General features: G+C 39.0%; 1 protein-coding gene across 1 annotated transcript; it reads right to left on the bottom strand.

Moving 5' to 3' along the window:
• Window positions 1–16,516: 16,516 nt before the first annotated feature.
• Window positions 16,517–17,349, bottom strand: LOC122805951 (probable RNA polymerase II nuclear localization protein SLC7A6OS). The gene is given in 2 exon segments (XM_044076196.1): window positions 16,517–17,187; window positions 17,190–17,349. Coding segments are annotated over 2 exon segments (831 nt in total).
• Window positions 17,350–23,929: the final 6,580 nt, after the last annotated feature.

Raw genomic sequence — 23,929 nt, 5'->3', positions numbered from 1 at the left:
CTATGTTTGGCAAGAAAGAGGGGTTAGTACATAAAGTGACCCCGTCCTTGTGAAAGATGATATATTGTGGTTAAGGTGACAAAGCCTGAATCTCAGATATTCTTCTTGCAGATGTGATGGCTACCAAGAATATAGTTTTCCAAGAGAGAAACCTAAGTTGACAGGTAGCCGCTGGTTCAAAGGGAGGCTGTATAATTTTTCTGTAATGTCAAATTTAAGTCCCAAGGTGGTGAAGGATCTTTATAAGGGGGCTTTAGTAAATGAGTTCCTTTCAAGAAAGCTTTGCATAACTTATGTGAGGTGAGGGAGGAACCATCAAAACCAATGTGAAAGTTGGAGATTGCAGATAGTTGCACTTTTACCATAGAATACGCTGCTCCCTCATTTAAAAGCTGCACTATAAACTCTAGAATTGTGTGAATAGGAGCTGAGAAAGGATCTACATTGTTTTGTTGAGACCAGTGTATGAATCTCCTCCATTTACTGTCATACAACTTTTGAGTGGATGGCCTATGGGAGGATAGTAGGATATGGTGCACTGGTGAAGAGAGCATAGGCTGTCTGGCTATCAGTGGAATTGGAGAAATCAAGCTGTCAGCACAAGACTGTGAATGTTCAGATGAGGCATTCCTTTTGGATGCGACAGAAGGTCTGGAATTGGATTCAGAATCCATGGTTTCTTCTGTAGGTGAGGCCAAAGAAAGGGAAACCAAATTCATCAAGGCCAGTACGGGACAATGAGGATTACCTTTCTCTTCAACCTGTTCATTTCCTGAAGAAATTTGGGGATTAATGGGCTGGGGGGGGCATATAACAGACCAGGAGGCCAATTGTGAGTGAGAGAATCCCTGGGACTTCCCTCTTGGGGGGATCAGGGCAAAGAAGCTGCTGCACTTGTTGTTTGGAGGGGATGCAAAAAGATCGCAGCAAGGCTGGCCCCATTTGCAGAATATGTTTTCTGCCACTTTCTGATTGAGGTACCACTCATGAGGTATAATGATGGACCTACTCAGTTTGTCTGCTATCACATTTGACTTTACAGGAATGTGCATTGCTGTCAGAAAGTGGTTGGATGACATTGCCCACTGCCACACTTTGAAAGCCTCATGACATAAGGGATATGATCTGGTTCCCCCTTGCATGTAGATGTACCAGACTACTGACATGCTGTCTTATTTAATTGCAATTGTCCCACATGGGAGAGCATTCTGAGAGACTTAACAACACTAGTAGCACTGATCTCATCTCCAGGACATTTGTGTGTGAATTGGCCTTTTCAGTAGTCCATGTGCCTTGGATGTTTTTCCCAGATAATGCCCCCCCCACTATATCTGGGAAGCATCTGTGGTCATTGTGGCCTTGGGGAGTGGGGAGACAAAGGGGCAACTTTGAATAAGCTGTTCCAAGTGAATCCACCATGATCTTGCAAGTGTTCGTAATCTTTATCGTTGCTAACATGGGTTGATGAAGGCTAGACCACTGTATTGCGAGAAGCCACTGAAATACTCTCATGGAATCTGGTCAGTGGAACTAGTATTATTGCTGCTGCCATAGAACCCAAGGGCTGAAGTACTGTTTGAGCAGACACCCTTGAATTGTTTAATAACTTCCTAACTTGATCTCTTATGGTTACCACTCTTGATGAGGAAGACGTGTTACCATATCAATTGTGTTTGTTTGCTCCTATGAAATCCAGTTCTTGAGTGGGGAGTAGGTTTGACTTTTCATAATTCATGGTAATACCTAACGAAGAACAAGTTTGAAGAACCATGTCTTTTGCTTCTAGAAGTAGATGCCTAGTCAGGACAGTGATGAGTCAGTCATCTAGGTATGGAAAGAGCTGGAATCCTTGCTGCCTCAGGGTGAGCTGCTGCTACTGCCATACATTTGGTGAACACTGTGGGGGCTGTGGTGAGGGCAAATGGCAGTACTCTGAACTGGTAGAAGGGCAAATGACTTCTGGATTGCTTGTCCATCTTTATATGGTAGTACGCATCCTGAAGGTCTATAGAGCACATTCAATCTTTTTCCAAAAATGGAAGGATAGACTGAACTGTGACCATCGGGAACTTGCTCTGCTGAACTGATTAGTTTAGTCTGCTGAGATCCAATATTAGTCTCCAGTCCCCTGTCTTTTTCAGTACCAAAAAGAATCTTGAGTAAGTACCGGATCCTCTCTGGTCTGGTGGGACCTCTTGGATGACTCTTTTGTCCAGCAGCTTTTGTATCTGTATGGCTGCTTGCTCCCTTTGACTGGGTGGAATATCGAGGAGTTTTTAACTTTGGGGCAGTGGATGGAAAAAGGGGATATAGTATCCTCTGGATATTATCATGTGCACTCTCTGGTCATTTGTTATTTTTAGCCAGGTTCTCAGGTGCATGGATAGACGACCCCCAGTTGCCTCAAGAGAAGTGGAATCAGGCCTCCATTCAGGAGCACTGGATGGGTTTCCCTAGGAATGTATCTCTGGACCCTTGGTGATGCTGAGCATACCTGCAGTGAGGACAGCATCTTCCATCAGTGTTCCCTCCTCTGCCTCTGGAGGAACTTTCACCACATGCTTGAGGAAAATTCCTTTGTGATTTTCTGAACTTCATTTTTCCACTGCTCCTCTGATTTTTTTAAATATGGTCTCTGGGGAGTGGAAAAATCAATGGCCATGGCAGAAAGGGTCTTCCCATCTTTCTCACATCTGGACAGCTTATCTCTAACTTTTTGGCCAAATAGGGAAGTGCAGTCAAATCGAGCATTGGCAAACCAAAATTTAAAGGGCTCAGCAAAATTGCATAAGTGCATCCCGGCCTGCCTCCTCATGGAGATACCTGAACCCACAGCTCTACTTGCCCCTTTGGTTGCAAGCAAAATGAGCCTCATGGAGGAGTTTGCAATGGAATGTAGTGTTGGCAGCTGTGAGGTAACGGAAGCCTGTACCTCTTCAGACACGGCTCTTGAGAGGGTAACTGAGAGCTCCTTGATCAGATCCATCTCCAGGCTGCTAAAATGAGAAAGATAATTCAGGGACCTCGGGGCAAAGGTCACTGAAGTGAACACATGCATCCCACATCTATCCATCATCCCAGAATCCTTATTAGGAGGATGGATAGTAGAACTCTCTTCTGTGAGTTCTTTTTTGTGGCTGCTGCCATGACCACTGTATTTACTGGAAAACCTCTTGACCAAATTTTTTTATCTTCAGGCTCTGTTATTATTTTATTTGGTCTCGGGGGGGGGGGGTTGGTTCAATGGAGTCTAGGGCCTTCCCCGCCCACCGAGAGCTCACCGTGTGGTATGTAGTGGTGCTTTCTCCACGGTCTTCAGCTGAAAATGGGCTTCCTACCCAGTTGGACTTTCCTGGTAAACAAATATAAAATAAAATAATAATAAAGACAAATAGATTGAGACAGTTATATCCATGGGACATAAACCCATCTACACTTTCCTTGCTTAGATGTCCCATCTCCTCAAATGAATGTAGCAAGAAAAGAGGTCTTAAACCCCATAATTCCCTACACAAGGTGTTTCACACAATTTCTTTAGTGAACCCTGGGGGTTCAGTGGTCTCAGCTCACTGATCCTGCAAACCATCAAATCAAAATGTTCACGTCTTGCAAGTCACATCATAAGTGCTTTACACTCGAAACTTAAATGTAGGCAATCCTGCCCAAGTCACCATCACTGCAGTGGCTGTAATTATGGATACTGCTACTCCATAGTGGGAAGGGTATTGTCAAGGTTAGGCTGTCCAAGGTGTATGGTCATGTTCAGAGACCAGTCTGCACATGAAAATTCTAGAGAGATGAAAAGTCCTTTCCAAACTGCCTACTGCAGGGTTCATTAGCCATCCTCACTGACAACATGACAGTGGTTTGGCATATAAACAAGCAAGGGGTATGAAAGTAGGCTGTGTCATCAAAATGCTTTCTGATTACCAATTATATCCCTGGAAAAAGCCACTTGTCTAATAAACTGGTTCAGTCATTGCTTACTGATGTCTTAGGAGTGGACCCTCAGCCTATTAGTAGAACAGAAGCAGTTCCATCCTCAAGGGATCCTATTCTTCCATGGAGCTTACACATTATACTCAGAAAAGTATACTTACTACTGATGTGATGAAATTTCTGTCTTGAAAAACACTGTTTGTAGATGCTACTAGTCCAATTGGAAGAGTTTCACAATTACAAGCCTTATATGCTAAGCAGTCATAAGGATAGTTTTCTTTTGAACAAAGCCTTTTTTTTTTTTTGTTATTCGCCCTTCCTTCATATGACCTTGCCTGATGGCTCTGTTATCAACATCCAATTGACTCACCATTCTGTGGAGGTTAGAGGTGGACATCTCTGAGCTAGGCACGAACCCTTCAGAAAATTTGTTCCTGCCCAGGAAACCAAATTGACCTATTCATTCCTCCAGCAGCAAGAGCAGCATAGACCTGGAGCTCCCTTGAGTTCTGCAGTAATGCAAACCTTTTGATGGTGTGCATGCCTCCACTCCTGTTCTACTTCCTGGGTTGCAAAGTGATGCATGCCACCTGGTAGCATGTGCTCTCCTGGGAGGGCGAAACTAAGCATCTGCCCTGACGTATATAAACCTCCAGTACTTTCTAGAACCTTACAGCTGTTGAACTGATACTTTTTGCTAATCTTATGACATTGATCAAAAGTAGCTCTGCCACAGCTTCACTCTCCTTGCTTAGATTTTCCTAGCTATTGGATTTAGTTTTTTTTTGAGCTGTCTGAAGCATTTAAAAAGAACTATCTTGATACACAGGCATTGGATTGAAAAGGCCCCAGCAGGAGCCCCTGCTGTGCAAGAAATATGTTTGTCTCCTATATTTTATAACTTTAATGCAAAACTCTATTGTAGGATTATTAAAACATGTTCACTATTAATCATATCATAATAGGCTAGTAAGCATAATATCTAATTAATGCAAAGTTGTGCTGTTATGCCTTTGCTATCCACTTTGCTGTTTCATGCTCAGCCATGAGGGAACTAAACCAATAAAACAGGACAGAAGACATTGGCCCTATACAGCATATCACTGCCAGGAAAATCCAAGGGTATAGGACAAGATACTTCCTAGAACCTAGTACAATTTCCTGAAAAGATTACAAAGGTTGTGGACGGTGGCCACTCTGTGCATGCTTCTTATGCTGACTTGGCCAAGGTTTTTGATACTATCGACCCATCCCTCTATTGAAAAGTTAGACAAGCTTAATTTAAACACCTTCAGTGTCTACTGGATTGCAAACTGGCTATCCAGGAGATTTCAAGTTGTGAAAGTTGCTGTTACCCTCCCAAAATATACAATTGTAAGTAGTGGGGTATTACAGTGATTAGTGCTGGGCCCTCTCCTGTTAGGAATTTATTTTCTAAACCTGCATGTCAGTATCCTTGAATTGTGGTTGATAAGGTTTGCTGATGACTGCAATACTGGTACAGTTATCTGCTCATCCACTGACAATAAACTGTTCTAACAACGGCTGAGACATGTCCATATTTAGTGTGCTGAAAATGGTATCAAGCTAAATGCAAAAAAAAAAACAACATGCGCTATAGTTTCATTCAGCAAAAAAAGAGGCTCTTCCCACTCATATGTTATAAGTGATATTCCTCTTCAGACAGACATGGTCATAATAATTCAAGGTACTTATGTGAACAGCTCTCGCTCTCTCTCTCTCTCTCATTTGATCATCCTGTTTCCACTACTGTCAAGAAATCCTTCTAAATGGAAGAATATATGAGGAATCGGAGGTGTGAATTAAAGTGGGTGGGGTCCTCTCCGATAATTTCTTCTTGCGTAGAGGAACAGGCAGGGTTGTCTGCTTTCTCCTTTGATGTTTGCATTATATTTCGAACCACTGGCAAAGAAAATAAGGGACTCTGAAATTCAAGGATTTAATTGATATGGTAGTCATGAAAAGCTGGCTGTATTTGCAGATGATATAATCTTTTACCTGACAAAACCAGGAAGGGACATTACAGTGTTCTGGAACATTTTAAGATGGTTTCACATCTTCTTGGGATACAAAATTAATGAAGCTAAAACAAAGACAATAGTGTAAATTATGTGCCCACACATGACTTGGTCCAACAATATCCATATTTATGGGGACATGACAAAATGAAGTATGTAGAAGTATGGATTAGAAATTACTCCGTGATGGCAGCTAAGGATATGTGGGAAGAGACTAAACAGAAGATAATAGAAAATGTGAGAAACTGGAAGCTTTGTTATATGGATACTAAGGTACAAGTCATTAAAATCTTTTAAATCCTTTTAGTCTTATACACAGGTCAGGTATACTTTTATCAACCAGAAGAGAAGTTGTGGATAGCAATTAAAAAAGAGTTGAAGGATTTTATCTGGGAAGGGAAGACAGCAAGGGTCAAGTGGGATAAGCTGATTCTTCCAATAGAGCAAGGCAGACTAGGATTACCCAATTTGAGGGGGTATTTTACAGCAGCACAGTTAAGGCTCTTGTGTATAGCACAAGCAGAAAACTATAACTCAAAGTGGAAAGGAATGATAATGACACAGGGAGGAAGCTCAAGAAATAAGGAGAGATTGGGATTTTGGATGCAGACTCTTAAAGAGAACAATAAAAATCATACAGAGTATTATATTCACAAAATAGCAGGGAGTGTTCTAAGAATCAAACCAGCACAAGAATGGAGAAAAGAGATTTTGCCAATAGGGTTGACTGTGGTCAGTGATACAGATAATAGGCAAGAGGTGGCTGGAATTTATTGGAGAAAACTGGCAAAGGAACCAAGGTATTGGGAGCAGATAACTAGAAAGGGAAAGGTAATAGAATGGGAAGAGGCCAAGAATTTATATGGACTGCAGTTTAGAGATTGCCTTCCCTATCAAGTTGGTATCAGAGTATAGGCAAAGAGAAAGAAATAGGGGCTGCTAAATGAAAGACCAGCGCTGGCAGAGTTTATAACAGACTCCAGAACAGAAGCTGCCATTAAAAAAGGAATAATTAGTAAAGCATGTAAAATATTGCATGATAATTATAAAAATCAATCAGAGGAGCTGAAGAAGGATTGGGAAGACAAACTGGATAAACAATTTACAGAGACAATGGGGGATATACGTATATCTCCCATATATGCAACAAAGAGATTTAAGATCTCTGCCTGGAGGTGTTTATATAGGTATTTTTATACCCAAGTAGACTTCAAAGAATTTTTCCTCAGGTGGATAGTAAATGTTGGAGGTGTGATGGGCAAGAAAGAGGTGGCTGAAAACATATTTTTGGGAGTGTAATAAGCTGGCAGACTTTTGGGACTCCCTGCAGACCGCTCTGTCGGAGATGCTGGGTGAGCAGGTTGGACTGGCTGGGGAGATGATTTTTTTGAGTAATGCTACATAATTAGAATTGCCTAGACATAGTAAAGCCTTGCTGAGTCTAATTATGGTGGCTGCCAAAAAAGCAATTACTAGAAAATGGAAATCAAAGTCTAGACCAACTTTACTAGAAGTAGTGAATATAGTAACAGAGATAAAACAACTGCAATTTGGATCTTTAGAAAAACGAAGGAGGAAATTACATAGAAACAATGGGAATTGTAGGAACAATATATGCAGAGCAGGAATGAGGTTTAAGAAGCACAATTTGAATGAGCCATACAGTGCTTAACTGACAAAGACTGGATGGTTTGTAAGTGATGTATAATATTTGCAACTACAGTTATTTCTATGGTGTCTGAGATGTAAATGGTTTGCAACTAAAGTGATATAATTTTGTATATTTTTCATTTACATAAATGTATGATTGCCTTTGTCATATATGCAAATTTAATAAAGATCTTTGGAAACAAACATAGAAATCCTTCTAAATGGCTCAGTTAATTTCCAAGGGCATACCCTTGAGGTCCAATGAAGTCATCTTATTAGTATACTTTTCCCTTACCAGATCCATCATCAAATACAATGTCCTCTTTGGTATATTCAAATCCAAGTACAACACTCAAATGGAAAGGGGCCCCAACAATTTTTAACCAAGAAAATTAAAGGCTTTAAATGCTTCATCTAATCCTGACAGATTAGCACAACTTGTCTTATACTTGTCTTGTACTCAGTAGCCTTCCAGCTCCTCCAAAGTGACCTCCATCTTGCTTTTCGAGCCACGAAGGACAGAATTCTATTTGACCTAATATTTTTTCACAAGAACACTGTCTGTACAAACTCCCAAACTAGAGACCTAGATCTAAACCAACAAATAGAGAAGAGATTCTGGAGGAGTAGATTTCTAACTCAACATATTCCTTCTGTATCGAATAAGTTACCACTACAGGTCAAACAAAGTACCACTTTGTCTGTCTTTAAAGCTACTCTTGACATTTGGATAGGTAGACATAGATTTACACCAGTACTGATCAACCTTCACTCCACCGTAATCTACTCTATGGAACAATGCTACAATAAAATAGCCTGATTTGCCTCCAACCATAGGTTTAGAATCCATCATTTCATTTCTCTTAAACCAGTGCAATGGCTGAAACTGAGATGTGTTAATGCACTCTCTGCTCAAGACAGCCCACAGACTGACTTCTCACCCAGATAAATGCCCAAGCCTAAATAGCATCTTGCAAGTTATACAACCCTAGTAGACACCAGTGCTCCACTGTCAAACTACTCCCACCTGTAACTAAGTAAAAGACACTCTGCAGGAAGGTCAATGTATTCCTCTTAAAAATATGAAATTCCATTCCCTCTCCAGTTAGACAAACCAAAAATGTTAAATCCTTCAAAGTCCAGCTAAATTAATCTCTGTCAGAAATATGGCTATGCTCATATTCTACTATTACCAAACTCCAGCCTAGTCCTTGGTTATCTACCATATCCAAGAAAAAAATGTTCTTTTCTTTTAACTTTCTTTTCACTTCATAAACTAGGTATAATATATACTGAAATGTATGTCTCATCTAGGTATATAAATTGTAATTGAATATATTATAGTTTTCTTTAATTGCTATACTGTTTTGGAGCTTTTCTCCCTGGGCCTCCCGGTTAATAAATAAACTAAATAAATAAATCAGCTGCTAGACATACCTCTCAACTTCTTACAGCAAGAAATCTGGACAAAGCCATCAATAAAAGTGGGACAAAAGTCCAAAAATAGGGACAATTATTAAATATAGCTCTTATAAACTTAGAAAGTTGATTGAATAACAGGTTTTGCATTAGCATGAGTTTTTGATGGGTATGAAGTCTGAAATTCAAATGTCTGTAATTATTTTCTAACTTCAATCTTTAATGATTTGCCATTAATTTGCTATCAAAGCACAATGTTATGAAAAACGGACCAAAAATATGAAGCAAAAATCTGGACAGTCTGCGAAAATCTGTACAGTTGAGAGGTATGCTGCAAAATGAGAATCAGTAAACATATAAATCAGTTTATTTCTATGAGGACTATTATTTCTGTGTGTATATTATCAGTTGTGCTGGGAACTACATGCAGATATAGCTAGATATTTGCATTGTAGATCCCTCTTTATAATTTCCCGTATAGCTGTTTTAAATATGTGTGCATTCTTTTGAACTTGAAATAATTATGTGGACTACTCACAACATTTTGCAAAGGGTTTATATTTTCTGCATAACGTACACTGCCCTTACAGGGCAAATATTTTTGGGTGAAGACCTTGCTCCACAATTCCTACATATTGAACAGTCATATGATTTTCTGTTTTCTTCTTGACTATGTTGGATGCAAGGTTTAAGAATGATTTAGTATGGTGTGCATGTGACATGAACCTCTGATTTGTTCAAATAATATTTGGCCTTGGTCTTTCCTGTATCATTCACTGCTCAACTTATTCTACCAACTTTTCATATTCTAGGAAATAAAAGTCAGAGCTAAGGATCATGGTCATAATTAAGCAGAGATCTAGAGACTTTGCAATGTTCCTATAGCTCAGTATGTGTATATATATATATATATATATATATATATATATATATATATATATATATGCCTTTAAGAAGCTATCCAAGGCTTGCACAAGTGTATAAATACTGAGCACGTGGGAGCCTCACTGCCATTTTGTAGATAGCTGTTGAGATGTAAGCATGCATGTATGCAAGCTCTATCTGTTAACTAGTTCATTCATATTGAAAGATGCTGCTATCCATCCTGATGTGTTTGTATGTATTAAGGCATCTGAATGAAACACAAGCCTTCTTGTTATACGTATTAGAGATGAACGAGCGACATGGTGTCAGAAGCAGCATGTCTAAAAGTTTCCCTATTAGAAGACCGAAGACGCATTCTTTCGAATGCGTCTTGGTTGAACTCAAAAGTCTGAAATGACAAAATATCGAAGCGGCTTTTAAGCGAATTATTTCCCTGGGAAAGAATTTGCTTGGCCGCTTCGTTACTTTGCCATTTTGGCACTGTAGTGCAGTCTCAGAGTTGGTATATTTAAGTAGGGGGGATGTGGGAGGCAAAGGCCCCACTTAATGTAATGTTTAAAGTGTTTTTTTTTTTTTTTGTTGGAACAGCAATTTTTTTTCCCTAGGAAAAAAAATTGTTGTTCTGACAATTCAAAATTGTAAGCTTTCGCTTACATAGGGTCAATTAATCACCGTTCGCTTTTTTAAGCGTTTGATGATCTAATATAGACCCGTCTAAAAGGATATGGAGTTAGAAGAAGCATACTGAAGGGAGCCAGAAACAGCTTGGTTAAAATGATTTAAGGCACTTGTTTAGATGCTGGTGGGATATACAGGAGTGGATCACCCCCAAAATGTGCAAAGTTTGCAAAACAGGTCAGAAATGAATGTCAAATATTAAAACTTGCTCAGTACTATTTCTTTTCACATAATATGAAATGGGGCATACAAAACATTGAAAATGATATTCACAAAAAACAATATGTAAGATTTTGATAAAATATTCAGATTACTACAGAAAATGTTTGAAATAAATTTTGAATAACAAAAAAATAAAATAAAGGGAAGCAATTGTATTTTCGCAAAGCATATGTATTTTTTGCATTAAGCAAAGATATCCAAGTTATCAGAAGTGTATAAAGTGTTTGCATATTTGTGCAGTATTACAGTAAAGCTATTTCGCAAAGTACGACTATTACAAGGCATATTTCACAAGTTATGGCCATTACAAGACATATTTTACAGAGTACAGCCATTGCAGAGCATATTTTGCAAAGCACAGTATTTCAATGAGTTTATTGTGCATTTGAATGTTGTTACAAGCTCACAGAACTGTTTGTAGATAATTACAAGGGACATATTTTCAGTGTGTTTGTGCGTACTTTGTGGGCATGTCAAACAGATTTCAAAAACCCACTGCACTTGTATTTGACAGTAATATGGTTGAGAACTAGAGTGTGTTTGAAACAGAGTACAATGTTTTCATACAGGCAGTATTTTCTGATAAAGATAACCGTACAAATGCATTTATTCTACTTAATTTAGCGAGTCAGAAGCCATAGAAAGGGAACGCTCATTTGTGGATGTACCTGCTATCTATATAGGAGAGGGGGAAACCATCATATTGTTGTACCGGCTGAGTCAAGGGAGGAACCAGACTGCTTAAAACGTTAGAGAAATATGTAACCCCCTGACAAATGTTACAATGGAAAGGCAAGTATTTTGCACAAGGGCTCAAAATCCTGGTGAAACGTTTGCAGCATCTATAACTGACCTGAGAAATAAAGCTAAAATGTGCAGATTTGGTGACTTAAGAGATGAGTTGATAAAAGACAGACTTGTATGTGGCATACAAGATGATGCATTGAGAAAGATTTTGCTTCTTGACAGTGATTTAACTTTGAATAAGGCCATTGAGATGTCAGATATATGGGCTCCCAGAAAAGCACATAGATATGCTTACAAATGAGAGCAGCTCTAGAAGGCACAGTGATAAAGCTCATGTTGATAGTATGCAGCACTTTTTAAAAAAAAAAACAGGCCCAAGAAAATAGCAACAACTGCAACCCCTTCAGCACTCAGTGGTAAATCTCAGAACTTTCTAGCAAATTTCAGAGTTTGCACAGTCTCAGTGAGAATAAGAGAGACTCAGCAAGCTCAAAGTATAGGCCCCAATCAGATTTCATTGCCAACTGTCATAATTGTGGTGGAAGTCATGAATCTAAAAGGGAGAAAGGTTTAGTATTTGGTCAACAATGTCACAAATGTATTAAATGGAATCATTTCAGAAGGTTTTGTAAATCAAAAGGCCCACATTATTTTATTAAAAGGGAACATTTTAAGAAATGAGTTGATCAGTTAGACAGTGGCAACCCTACTCTTTATGTTGATGGTGTGTCAGTGCTTCATGAAACAGCAAATGCAGTAGATTTAAGGACAACGAATGAAGTATTTTGTACTGTTTGGATAAATGGCAAACCCATAGAGCTCAAAGTTGATACAGATTCCAAGTAAAATGTTATGTCAGCAGAAACATTTGCTAGAGTGTGTAAAGATGAAAGGCTTGATTTGGCAAGGTGTGCAAAGCTTGTTGCTTATGGAGGTGAAGAAATTCAAACTTGAAGGCTCAGTTTTGCTTTCCTGTTGCTTCCAGCAGAGTGGAAGAAGCTGCAACTTATTACTTTATGTGGTCAAAAGGCATGTCCAGTCATTATTAGGGCTCAGAGACAGTTTGAAAATGGGACTGCTTTAATTTAATAAGGAGGTCCACTATGTTAGTTTAAAAGACCACTACTTTAATATTGCCCAGCACATTTTTTTCTACCTATGCTGATCTCTTCAAAGACAAACTAGGCATACTTCCAGTCATGTACTCCATGAAGTTAGACCCAGAGGTCAGTCAAGTTATCAGGCTAGCACACAAAGTTCCAATAGCCATGCAGGACAGAGTCAAAGCCGAGTTGGATAAAATGCTGCGACAAGGTGTGATTTATCTAGTTGAAACTCCATCTGAGTGGGTATCTTCCATGGTGATAACTCATAAGAAAAGCTCAGATGACATCAGAATAAATATTGATCCATGAGATTTGAACAAAGCACTTAAAAGACCTTATCAGCCAATGCACACAGTCAAAGAAGTCGCAGCCTTGATGCCAAATGCCACTATTTTTTCTGTCTTAGATGCAAAGAGTTCATTTTGGCAAATTCAGCTTGACAAAAAATCCTCATTGCTCACTACGTTTAGTACTCCATTTGTTAGGTACAGATTTTTGAGAATGCCATTTGGAATAAATTCTGCTAGTGAAGTCTTTCAGTGTGCAATGGAACAAATTTTTTCTGGGTATCCTTGTGCTATTATAGTAGACAAGAAACTAGTAAGAGGTCATGATGAAGCAGAGCATGACAAAAACCTCAGGAAAGTTCTACAAAGGGCACATCAAGCTTAAGCTTGAATTTTAAGCTTGGTACACACAAATGCAAGTTCAGCCTACATGAAGTTACTTATGTTGGTCATTTATTTACGAGTGCAGGCCTATGACCAGACCCTTTGAAACAAACAGCCATTCTCTAGATGCCAGCACCAGGCAATGTTGAAGCCCTGCAACGTTTTCTTGGTATGGTCAACTACCTTGGCAAGTTTATTCCAGACTCGAGCCAACTTTTAGCACCACTGAGAGAGCTGACACCTAAATATGTATCATGGTCTTGGTTAGAGCAACACCAAGGAACATTTGATGCCCAGAAACAGAGAACTGCAAGTCCACCAACACACAGATAGTATGATGTTCACAAATAGTTGCAGTTTCCTGTGATGGTTCAAAATTTGGTCTTGGTGCAGTCATTCTACAAGAGGATTAACCTGTTGCCTTTGCATCAAGAACTCCTTCCCAAACTGAGAAGCAGTATGCCCCGATAGAGAAAGAGCTTTTGGCAATTGTGTTTGCATATTTGACATTCCATGATTATGTTTGTGGTAGACCTATCCAGATTGAAACAGACCAACAACCTCTAGTAACTGTTTTGAGAAAGCCTATGCATTCAGCTCCAGCCAGACTGCAACGTATGATGCTGAGATTGCAAAAGTACAATTTCAATCTTGTCTATAAGAAAGGCAAACTTCTTCATCTTGCTGATACATTACCCAGATCACCCAGAAACACCACAGAACAGCACGAGAATGAGAATCTTGATTTGAAGTCATGGAAGTGAGAAATTTTTCTTCCACATGTCTTGATGAGCTGAAAGATCACACAGCTACACATCCAGTTTTACAGAGGCTCAACCACTTTATCAATCAAGGATGGCCATCAAAGCAATCTAGTTTACCTCAAGAAGTGCAACTTTATTTTCCGTACAGAGATTTATTTATTTATTTATTGCATTTGTTTACTGGGAAAGTCCACTGGGCCATAAAGTGCCAATTTTTAGTGGAGGCCCGGGGAGAAATGCTCCACAGAGATGCATATACAATTTGATAAAGCACAAGTTACAGTGCAAAAGTTCCACAGAAGTACGTACATACAATTTCATAAAGCACAGCTAACTTAACTAACTAAAAACTAACTTCTGAACTTAGTTCAGAATTAGCAGATCCTAAGTTGAGGGGTCATCTGCTGTTGATAACATCTGGAGTTTACTTTTTAGTGCCCTCTCAATATAGTTATTTAAGCTCTAGATCCTATATATGGGGCAAATCAATGTGTTGGTACATTCCATGCTTCACCTAAGATCACTTAGGATGATGTTTTTGGCTTCATGCTTACAATTTATTTCTTGTCAGTCATGCACTGCTGATCCTACTGTTTCAGAGGAAGGTTCCCTGTTTGAAGCTGAGAAAACAAAATTCAGTCTCATTGTAATGAAGATGAGAAAACAAAACTCAATCTCAATGTAAGTGACACAACTTCAAGTGGGATACTCTACATAAGCAAAGTGTGAAGCTACAAGCCATCTTGGATGCTGGCAGGGTGGCTGCAATGGAGAGAAGCTAGTACAAGGATTTGCAGGCGGATTCCTAACATTATTCTAGTAAAGAGTCAGGAAAGTGAATGTAAGGAATCTGGAAGATGAGCAGTAGCAAAATCTTCCTACAGCTGCCAACGTCCACAAGCCTGCTGGTCTCTGAGGTCCTGCAAACTCTCCTTCTGGCAGTCATAGGCTGAAAACTGCCAAGAGAGCCAGGATTAAGTCCATGGATTCTACTACCTCCCCTCCTGCACCCAATGACATTGTCATATGAAATGGCTCTGCAGCATATTTGTAAGACTAACCTGGGCATGAGTCTTATTCTCCCCAGAAAAGGTCTGCCAGTGAAAGGAAAATCTCATTAGCCTTCCCACACTTACTGTTTTTTTGGTCACACTGGACCTACATTTACTATTCCATGCTGGAGAGGCAAATGACCTAGCAGTGGCTTAAGTTTATGGACTCTACAACAAACTGGATGGATTTTATTTTATTTATATTATATTTGTTGATCGGGTTTGTCCGACTGGGCGACAATTGCCCTTTTTCAGAGGAGGCCCAAGGAGAAAAGCTCCAACAGAAAAATAGAAATGTTTCATATTGAATATATATAGAATACATTCATCAATACCACACATTACTGCATTACAGTGTCATACATTACACTGTGACAAGTGAAATACATATAGAAATGCATTCATCTGAGGGATACATTCATAATTGCATATTATATACATAATAGTGCAATAGTTACACAGCTGAAATAATTGTTTTGCATTTGCATTGCATGTTATTGTGCCTTTACGTGCTTATTCCCCCTTCTTTGGCCCTCTGTAACTTAACAGGTAATGGCAGAGCAAAAAGTCATTTTGGGATTTGTTTTTCTAAAAAAAATATCAATGCTGTCTCATACAAACTATTTAAACAAAGATAAAAAGTTGCTCCAAATAACCAAAAACACAAATTAAACAAATTTTCAAAGTACCCAGAGTGTCATTAATAATACTATAAATATAAGCAGCAGGCAAGTGTTAAGAAGCAAATTAGAAAAATGACAAACAGTTAAGTGTCTGAGTTGTTAACTGACTTCAAGAAAGTAAATGCAGAATATCTGGTGAGAATAAGAATACTGCAGTATCAGATACACACACACACACGCACACACACACACACACACACACACACACACACACACACACACACACACACACACAAGTCTGAGGTAACGTGGTGCAATAGTTTAGCACAGTATCCATTCAACAGATGACCTCTCTCTTGACATTCAAAAGAAAGTCCAAAACAACAGGAAATTTATGAAATACAAAGTCAGCCATCCTGTTGTGAATTGAAATGAGCAGATACAGTGCCTTCATAAGTCAGTAAATACTTAGTCTCTATTTTGCCAAATTATTATGTTAATGTCAGTCTGAATCAAACCCACCAGGATCAGCATAGTCAAAATCTCAAAGCGCATCCTCTTGGTATTTATGCCAGGTTCTTCCACCATGGTACCCAGTTCCAGCATCCTCCTCATCACTATGTTCTTCACTAGAATAATCACTGTTCTCTTGTACTCTGTAGTGATCTTGGTCAGTAGCATCCTCATCTGTCTCATCAGCTTCTTCATCTACAAACTCATCTTAATCAGCGTAGTCATTCCGCCAATTGTTTCCTTCATTCTCATCATCTTCATCTTCAAACATTTCCTGGAGTCCATTATCTTCCTCATCCACCAGTTCACACTCTCCACTATAGTGCTGAATAGTGAGAATATCCTGGATCCAGCCTGGAGTAGAGGATTCCATGTAATAAATATCATACATGTACTCATCATCTTGCTCTCTGTGTTCAGACCCTCGACCCGATTTACTCAAAACCAGCTTTTCCCTGATCATCTTCACAGAGTTGCACAATATTTCATCTGGATCGACAGACAGAGTCTTACTAGAGCAGGGTACTGTGCAAGCTGAATCATCCTCATCTTCCTGCACAAGATCAAAAATCTGGAATTCATTATTCTGGAGGCCATCACTGGTTTTGCTTGATAACTGCCCATCAACCTGGTCTGCTTCCTCACTGCTTCCTGACACGCATTCTAAGCCATCAGTTTTGTCCCTGTGTCTAGATACAACCCGGTAGTGACTCTCTTGTTGGCTTGTTTGCTTGGCAAGATGGAGGTCCTTCAAAATCCATTGGGCACTCCCCACAGATGGTCTCAAAGCTTCTGTGGCTTTCTCCCTTGAGATGCCTTCTTGAACATGTGACTGGAGCGGATCATCCTGCGACTTCACAGTGGCAGCGAGTTTGAAATAGAATTATGAATCTCCACAGGCTCAGAGCCAGTGTCATGGATAACCACATCTTCGTTATATCCAGATCCAGTATTACCATGCCATTGCCTGCAAGAAAGCAATAGAGCTTCTGCTGGGTCAACGCGATGCTTTTGCTTCACTCGCAGAACAACCACTAACATACTGTACCTTCCCTAAACAACAATCGATGCTGAGATTTTGTCTGACAAAGATATCAAAACGAAAGGTCTGAAAGTTAATTGTTCCAAAGTCCTTGCAACCAGAATAAATTACTATCTTGTATCGTGGTCACTAGGAACTGAATATACCAAAAGAAGGGTGAGAGAGCTAGTATTTTGGCCTTCTATGTCACAAGACATTGAGAGAGCACTTTTATCTTGTTCAGTGTGTAATAGTACAAAGCGTCATCAACAGAAGGAACCACTTCAGCTTAATGAAATTCGGAACTACCTTGGTCAGCAGTAGCCACTGAGATCTTTGAGTGGAATGGTCAACATTATTTGTTGTTAGTAGATTCTTACTCCAGTTGGTTCGAGATTGACTTACTTCCTAACCTAGCATCCAGTACTGTCATTACTAAGATGAGGCGTCATTCTGCAGTACATGGTAGTCCCCACAAAGTCATTTCTGACAATGGCATGCAGTTTACAAGCTACCAGTTCAAAAGATTTGCTGAAGAATGGGACTTGACTCATGTCACAAGTAGCCCTGAGTACCCACAGTCAAATGGTTTGGCAGACCGCGCAGCGCAAAGTCCAAAGCAGTTACTAGAGAAGTAAAAACATGATAATAGTGATTTTCCTCCTAAATCTCTTGAATCTCAGAAATAATCCTTGTGATAAACATGTTGGTTCACCTGCTCAGAGACATCCGTCGAGACAAACCAGAACCACATTACCAATCAGTAGTCAGTTGTTGGTTCTATGTGTCAAGGACAATAGGTTAGTGAAAGCCAATCTATTGAAGAAGCACCTATCTCAGAAGTCCTGCTATGGTAAGACCAGTAACCACTCAATCCATTACGAGGGGGAGAAGTGGTAAGGATACCGATATCCAGAGGTTATGATCGGATTGGTGCCATGAAGAATATTGGTCCAGAGCTGAGATTGTACATTGTGGCATCATAAGAAGCAACTTTTAGGCAGAATCTAAAACATTTGAGACCAGTGTCCGAGCCTATATCACAGCAGATAGTCTGTGAGAAAGAATGTTTATCTCGGAGTGAGTTGTCCAGTCTTCCAATTCCAAAGGAAGTTCCAGAGGACATTTTTGTTCCTGTGACAAATTCCAAAGCTCTTGATATGAGTTGTGTACTCAGACTGTCCATGTTGCTAAATTTGGCCCTGTTATGTTACAAGATATGGTCGAATCTCTAAACCCTGTAGCAGATATGAAACAACTTGGGCATGAATACTGTGTTTTGTTTCTAGTGTATATAGTAATGCATGCCTGACTGTGATATTGTTTTGCATAAAGGACAATCTTTTAAGAGAAAAGATGTAGAATATTTATATGAGTATATAACTTTAAGAAGCTATCCAAGGGCTTGCACAAGTGTGTAAATACTGAGCACGTGCGAGCCTGACTGCCATTTTGTAGTTAGCTGTTGAAATGTAAGCATGTATGTATGTAAGCTCTGTCTGTTAACTAGTTTGTTCATATTTAAAGATGCTGCTATCCATCCTGATGTGTTTGTATGTATTAAAGCATCTGAACGAAACCCCACACCTTCTTGTTATATGTATTGGAGACAAACAAGCGACAGTTTCCAACACACCCTTTGCCAGAAAGCACCTTGCAGTGCAGTGCCAATTATACTGGACCTTTGCAAATGTACACGTAGAGAGAAAGAGTGCACTACTTGGTGGGCTGAAGCCTCCAACCTTCCAAGTATCAGAAATTTAGTCCTGGTGGTGTTCTTAGTGAATCGCTTGTGATGGGATTCTACTAATACCCCCCTCCCCCCAGGATGGCAGAGCCATTTAATCCCCCCTCCCTCCCAGAGCTTCTTTAACAAATCTAGGTAGTCTGCAGTTTAACCATGAAAAGGACCTCTACACCACAGTAGCAGCTTAACTCTGTGACGTTTCTAAAGTTCTTTCACTTTACAGCAAGTATTTTAGGGAAGAAAATAGGCCCCTTAACTTTGTTGATGAGCAACTTTTAATTGTGTCCTAACGGCACACTCTCTATCTGAAAAACTGGAGTTTTTGTCAAGCATCTTTATTCTTCTACAGAATACTTTTGAAATTCTGTTATCTTCGATGTCTTTTTTAAAACAAGACAGTTCACAATGAGCATCCATTCAGGGCTCAAAATATATTTTTTGGTTTTACATGCAAATACTTCTCTTTTTCTGTAACTAAAGTGTACCAAACATCACACTTCACTTTTCAACTAAAGGAATCATCATTGATTTTAAGCTATAGTAATTGGATATTTTGACATCAGTCATAATACTTTCAAACCTCTGTATCTTTCTGCATAATCTGGAACCTAATGAACCTATTAATTTTCTGTATCAAATACTGACAGATTGGGTAGTTTTACTGATGTTTTCTTCATCTTCTGTTTTTGTTTATGTTAGAATCAGACATGCTTATTTTGTTAATGCCTTACAAAATGCTACGTGATTTGTATTAGACACAACTTAATTGTGTGTGCGTTCATGTGTGTGTGTATGTATGTGTGTGTGTGTGCATACCCTTGATACAGTATAGACTGTAACAGAACACTTTGTTTCAGTGTGCTTCTGCATTATGTACGGCATTTGCACGCTGTGAACTCTGCTCTAAGTGTTTTATTCTAGTAACAATCTTCTCTGCAGGCAGCCAAGTCAAAATTATTAACTTTTCTACTAGAAGATAATAAAATGGTCTACCAAATCAAATTAGACTTTTCAGTGTTCAGTCAGTCAGGTTATTATGACTAAAGACTGTTTTATGTGAGGAAGCTCACTGTCACATCACATCTCTAAACTTGCCAAATGGCTTATGTGGAATTCTACAGGATGAAAGCACATGACAGGTAGGGATACCACATTCAACCAAATGCATCTTTTAAGATGGATTTTGTTATCGCTGCCTACAATATCAAAATAAAAAGTGCTGTTAATAGTATTAGAATGACTGTAGTTTGCAACATACAAGGATAAGACACACAGGGGTGGGCATTATACAGATTTAACAGAATTCACATATGTTGATGTGAGGTGCAAGCTCTTTGGGCTCCTGCCTTACAAGCTCCATGGAGTGTAGCAGGATCTGTGACATGCACACCCCTTTGTACATTATACTTTTCTTATAAAATGAGCATATATATTTTTTAAAGTTTTAATCAACTGAATTTTATAACAGAATTATTTATTTGACATTGTATTTCTATGACAGGTAGTCTTTCTGCCGAAGGTTGGACATGCTTTTCTAAAAGAGATGAGCAGTTTGAAGATTTTACATTCAAATTTCAGAACTTGCTGCAATAATAAAAAAAGAATTAATGCACCTCTTCAAGTACTGTTCAGCGTACTAACTATAGTGTACTACCTGACAAACTGTGATGCTTTCAATGTAGCACCCTATTCTTTTCATCTGTTGTTGGTTTGGGAAGTCAGTTTTCATGTTGAAAGGGTATAGTAGCAGTATGTAAGAAAGGCCTTACAGATGACCTGTTTAAAATGTATTCCCTAAGTATTTAAATTAGCAAAATGACGAAAAATATATGTGCGAGTTCCAGAAAGACTGAAATTGTAGTGATGAGGGTTAAGACTATGAGCTGCTAACAAATGTTTATCTTATGGCCCTAAGTTTGTACCTTTAGTCTACACTTGTATACTGCTTAACTCTGAGGAAGTCACTTAACCAAGCAGTACTCCCGGGTTGCTCTTGGGGACAAATGCTAGTGTTTTGTAGGTCTTATGTGGTTTAATGATATATAAAAAATTAATACAGGCTCAGTACTTTGGCAATTTGGAAGAATGTTGTACAAAACATTCAAGAACCTCAGCTTAGGAATGTGTTCCTTTCAAAGGGAAGGAAATGCATTTCAAGTTGCAAACTTATATTTAAAACATTTGTATATTTATTAAGATTACTGCGGTAGCATTGTTGCCTCACAGTAAGACATTGTCCTGTTCGATTCTCAGCTAAAGTGTCTTCTGTGTGGAGACATGCGTGAATGGGTGTACCTTCATTGAAGGTTGTACATTAGGGCTGGCAACTCAGTATGTAAAAATGTACTGTCAATCATTAGCGGACCAGAGTTCCGCTGTGGCAACCTCTAACCGGGAAAAGCCGAAAGATACAACATTAAGATTAGTTTGTATTTCAGATAACTGCACTATTTTGTAACAGATGTCAAAAGTTAAACCTTCTAAATTACAATTTTAATAGTGATAAACTTCAGATGCACTACCCACACAGGGTTAAAATATGCATGTTTTTCCAACCATTGGAAGCATATCTAAATGGTTATTGCTCTGTTTCTCCATGAGCAACTCTTTTTCGCCTCCATTTCTGTCCTCTGAACTAAAAGCTTTGAATGTTTGCAATAGAACATAGCTGGCAAGAATGTTGCTATTTCAAAATAAGCCTGCCTTAGTTATTTAATATTCAAAAAAGCGCATGCTAATTGGACAAACCAATCAGCACGTGTGTTGTAAACTGAGCATTTCTCACACAAAAATATGATAGCCACTGAAGTCTTATTGATTAGCTAGAATGATCATAGACTTCAAACCCTTTAAAAATGCTAGTAGGGAAAATGCTTCCAACTGTGACATTTTCTTCCCCTTCTTTCTCTGTACACTTTCAGGTCAAGAAAGAGAAAAGAGTAACACACAACAGAAATGCTCGTAAGAAGCAACTGCCTGCCCTGGCTTCTCTCCTGCCCTTCACTGATGGGGCTCTAAGACTTGAAGCTGAGCTTCTGTATACAAGTTAAAAACCAAGTAAAATGGTGCTTTGACTCCATTTTGATTCAATAAATAGGAAAGCACGTTTGTTCATTTGCAGTTTGCTGCAGTTTTGGGGAGATAAGCACTATTGGTTAAAACTTTAGCTGTTTCTCACTGGTGCTTTGATTTTCAACGTTTAATTTATATTGCAAGAACAGTCAGCGATGGTGGTTTTATTCTACAGTTCTCAAATCTAATCTCATATACACAAGCCAAAAATCAAAGTGGCATTTTAATTCCATCTTGCATACAGGAAAGTATATTGACTGCACTGTACTTGGTCACCTAGCTGTATATATCAGTTTGGGATGGTTCCTGTCATTTTCCTCCTTTTTGTTGTTTCTCTCTCCATTTGAAGTTCTACCTATTACTTGAATTCATTTTGCAGTTTGGACTGCTTTTCAAATTTTTGTGCTATTAAAGGACAACAATGGGATTCTGTTATTAATGCTCAACTTGTCTGTCCTTTTTCTCCCTGTGTACTGTCCCTGCTATGAATAAACAACAATACAGCATTTAAAATATTTTAAATCATCTGTTTTTCTCCACTAGAACACTACCTTACATTAGTGTGGTAGTTTCACTTTCAAATAACTTTTATCCCGCCCTGAAAAAGCTTGCTGCAGTTTCCAGTTCATTGATGTCATCAAGGCCAATGAATAGAGGTAATTTTCTGGCCAATTCCCTCCCCAAACTGACATCACGAAGACCGTCCTAAAAACCTGTCCAAGTCTCCTGCTGTGAGCTGTCAATCACTGCAGGTAACAGCTCAAACTACCCTTAGCACTTAGACAGCTATGGAAGTTAGGTGTGAAAGGGGATGGGAGTTGAGTCAAAATAGTACAATTCAGGTTTCATAAAAGACTGCAATTTAGCCATTTTAAAAAGAAGCAGCAGTAAAAAGCACTTTGAAAGTCTGTTCTGTGGCATTTGTACTGTATGTGTTTTAAGTAGTCATTGAACTGCATGAAATGTTACTTAAAACTAACTGACTGAAAGACATCAGTGCATGCATGCATGTAAAATCAATGCAGTGACAAGAGTTTTAGGAAGAAAGAGGCCTGCATGATACAAATTTTTACACAGAAGCACTGCATTGTGAGATACCTAGAGGCAGACTAAACCATTCAAGTTACTTCAAGATGCCAGACCCCATGTGGTCAGACTCAGAAATTATGTATAAAAATATTTAAAAACCTGTAAATAGTCCCAGAGTGATGTTTAAAAGTAGGAAACACCAAACCATGATGAAATAAACTTTTTTTGAGCCTGTGTGAGTAGTTGTCCTTTAAGTGGATTTATCAGAGTCACTGCATTATTTTCTGTACTTTTAGTCACTTTTCAAACTTAGAGCAGTCAGTTGGTCAGTTTTGGCCAGATATGCAAGAGTTTGTAGTAGTTAACCTTGGTAACAGATTATGTAATTGTTGTAATTCTGGTTAGAACTTTAGCTGTTTTTGTTCATCAGTTCATAGGTTCATAGGTAGGTACTAGGCTATTGGCCCTAGGGCCTATATAAGCCTAGCCAAAAAGGTATCCTGGCTTTTGCCACCCAAGAAAATTATTTTCCTGTGCCCCTGTCAAGCAGAGCCACAGAGGTGATCCCCGGGGTGAATTTCCTATTTTCCATCCAATCATCAAAATTTTTCTTGAAGAGTGCTAATGAGGAGCTTTGTTTGATATAGATAGGTAGTTTGTTCCAGAGTATGGGAAGTCTCTGGGACAGGAATCTATCCCTCCAGGATGTTCTGTTTATTGTGGTGACAAGATTTAGGTCCCTAGAGCATATA

Source organism: Protopterus annectens, chromosome 7.part0 (genome assembly GCF_019279795.1).
Source record: "Protopterus annectens isolate FY-2018-M chromosome 7.part0, PAN1.0, whole genome shotgun sequence".
NCBI classification, from domain to species: domain Eukaryota; kingdom Metazoa; phylum Chordata; order Ceratodontiformes; family Protopteridae; genus Protopterus; species Protopterus annectens.
The sequence above is the reverse complement of the archived record's forward strand: the minus strand, read 5'-3'. Positions and strand labels throughout refer to the sequence as shown.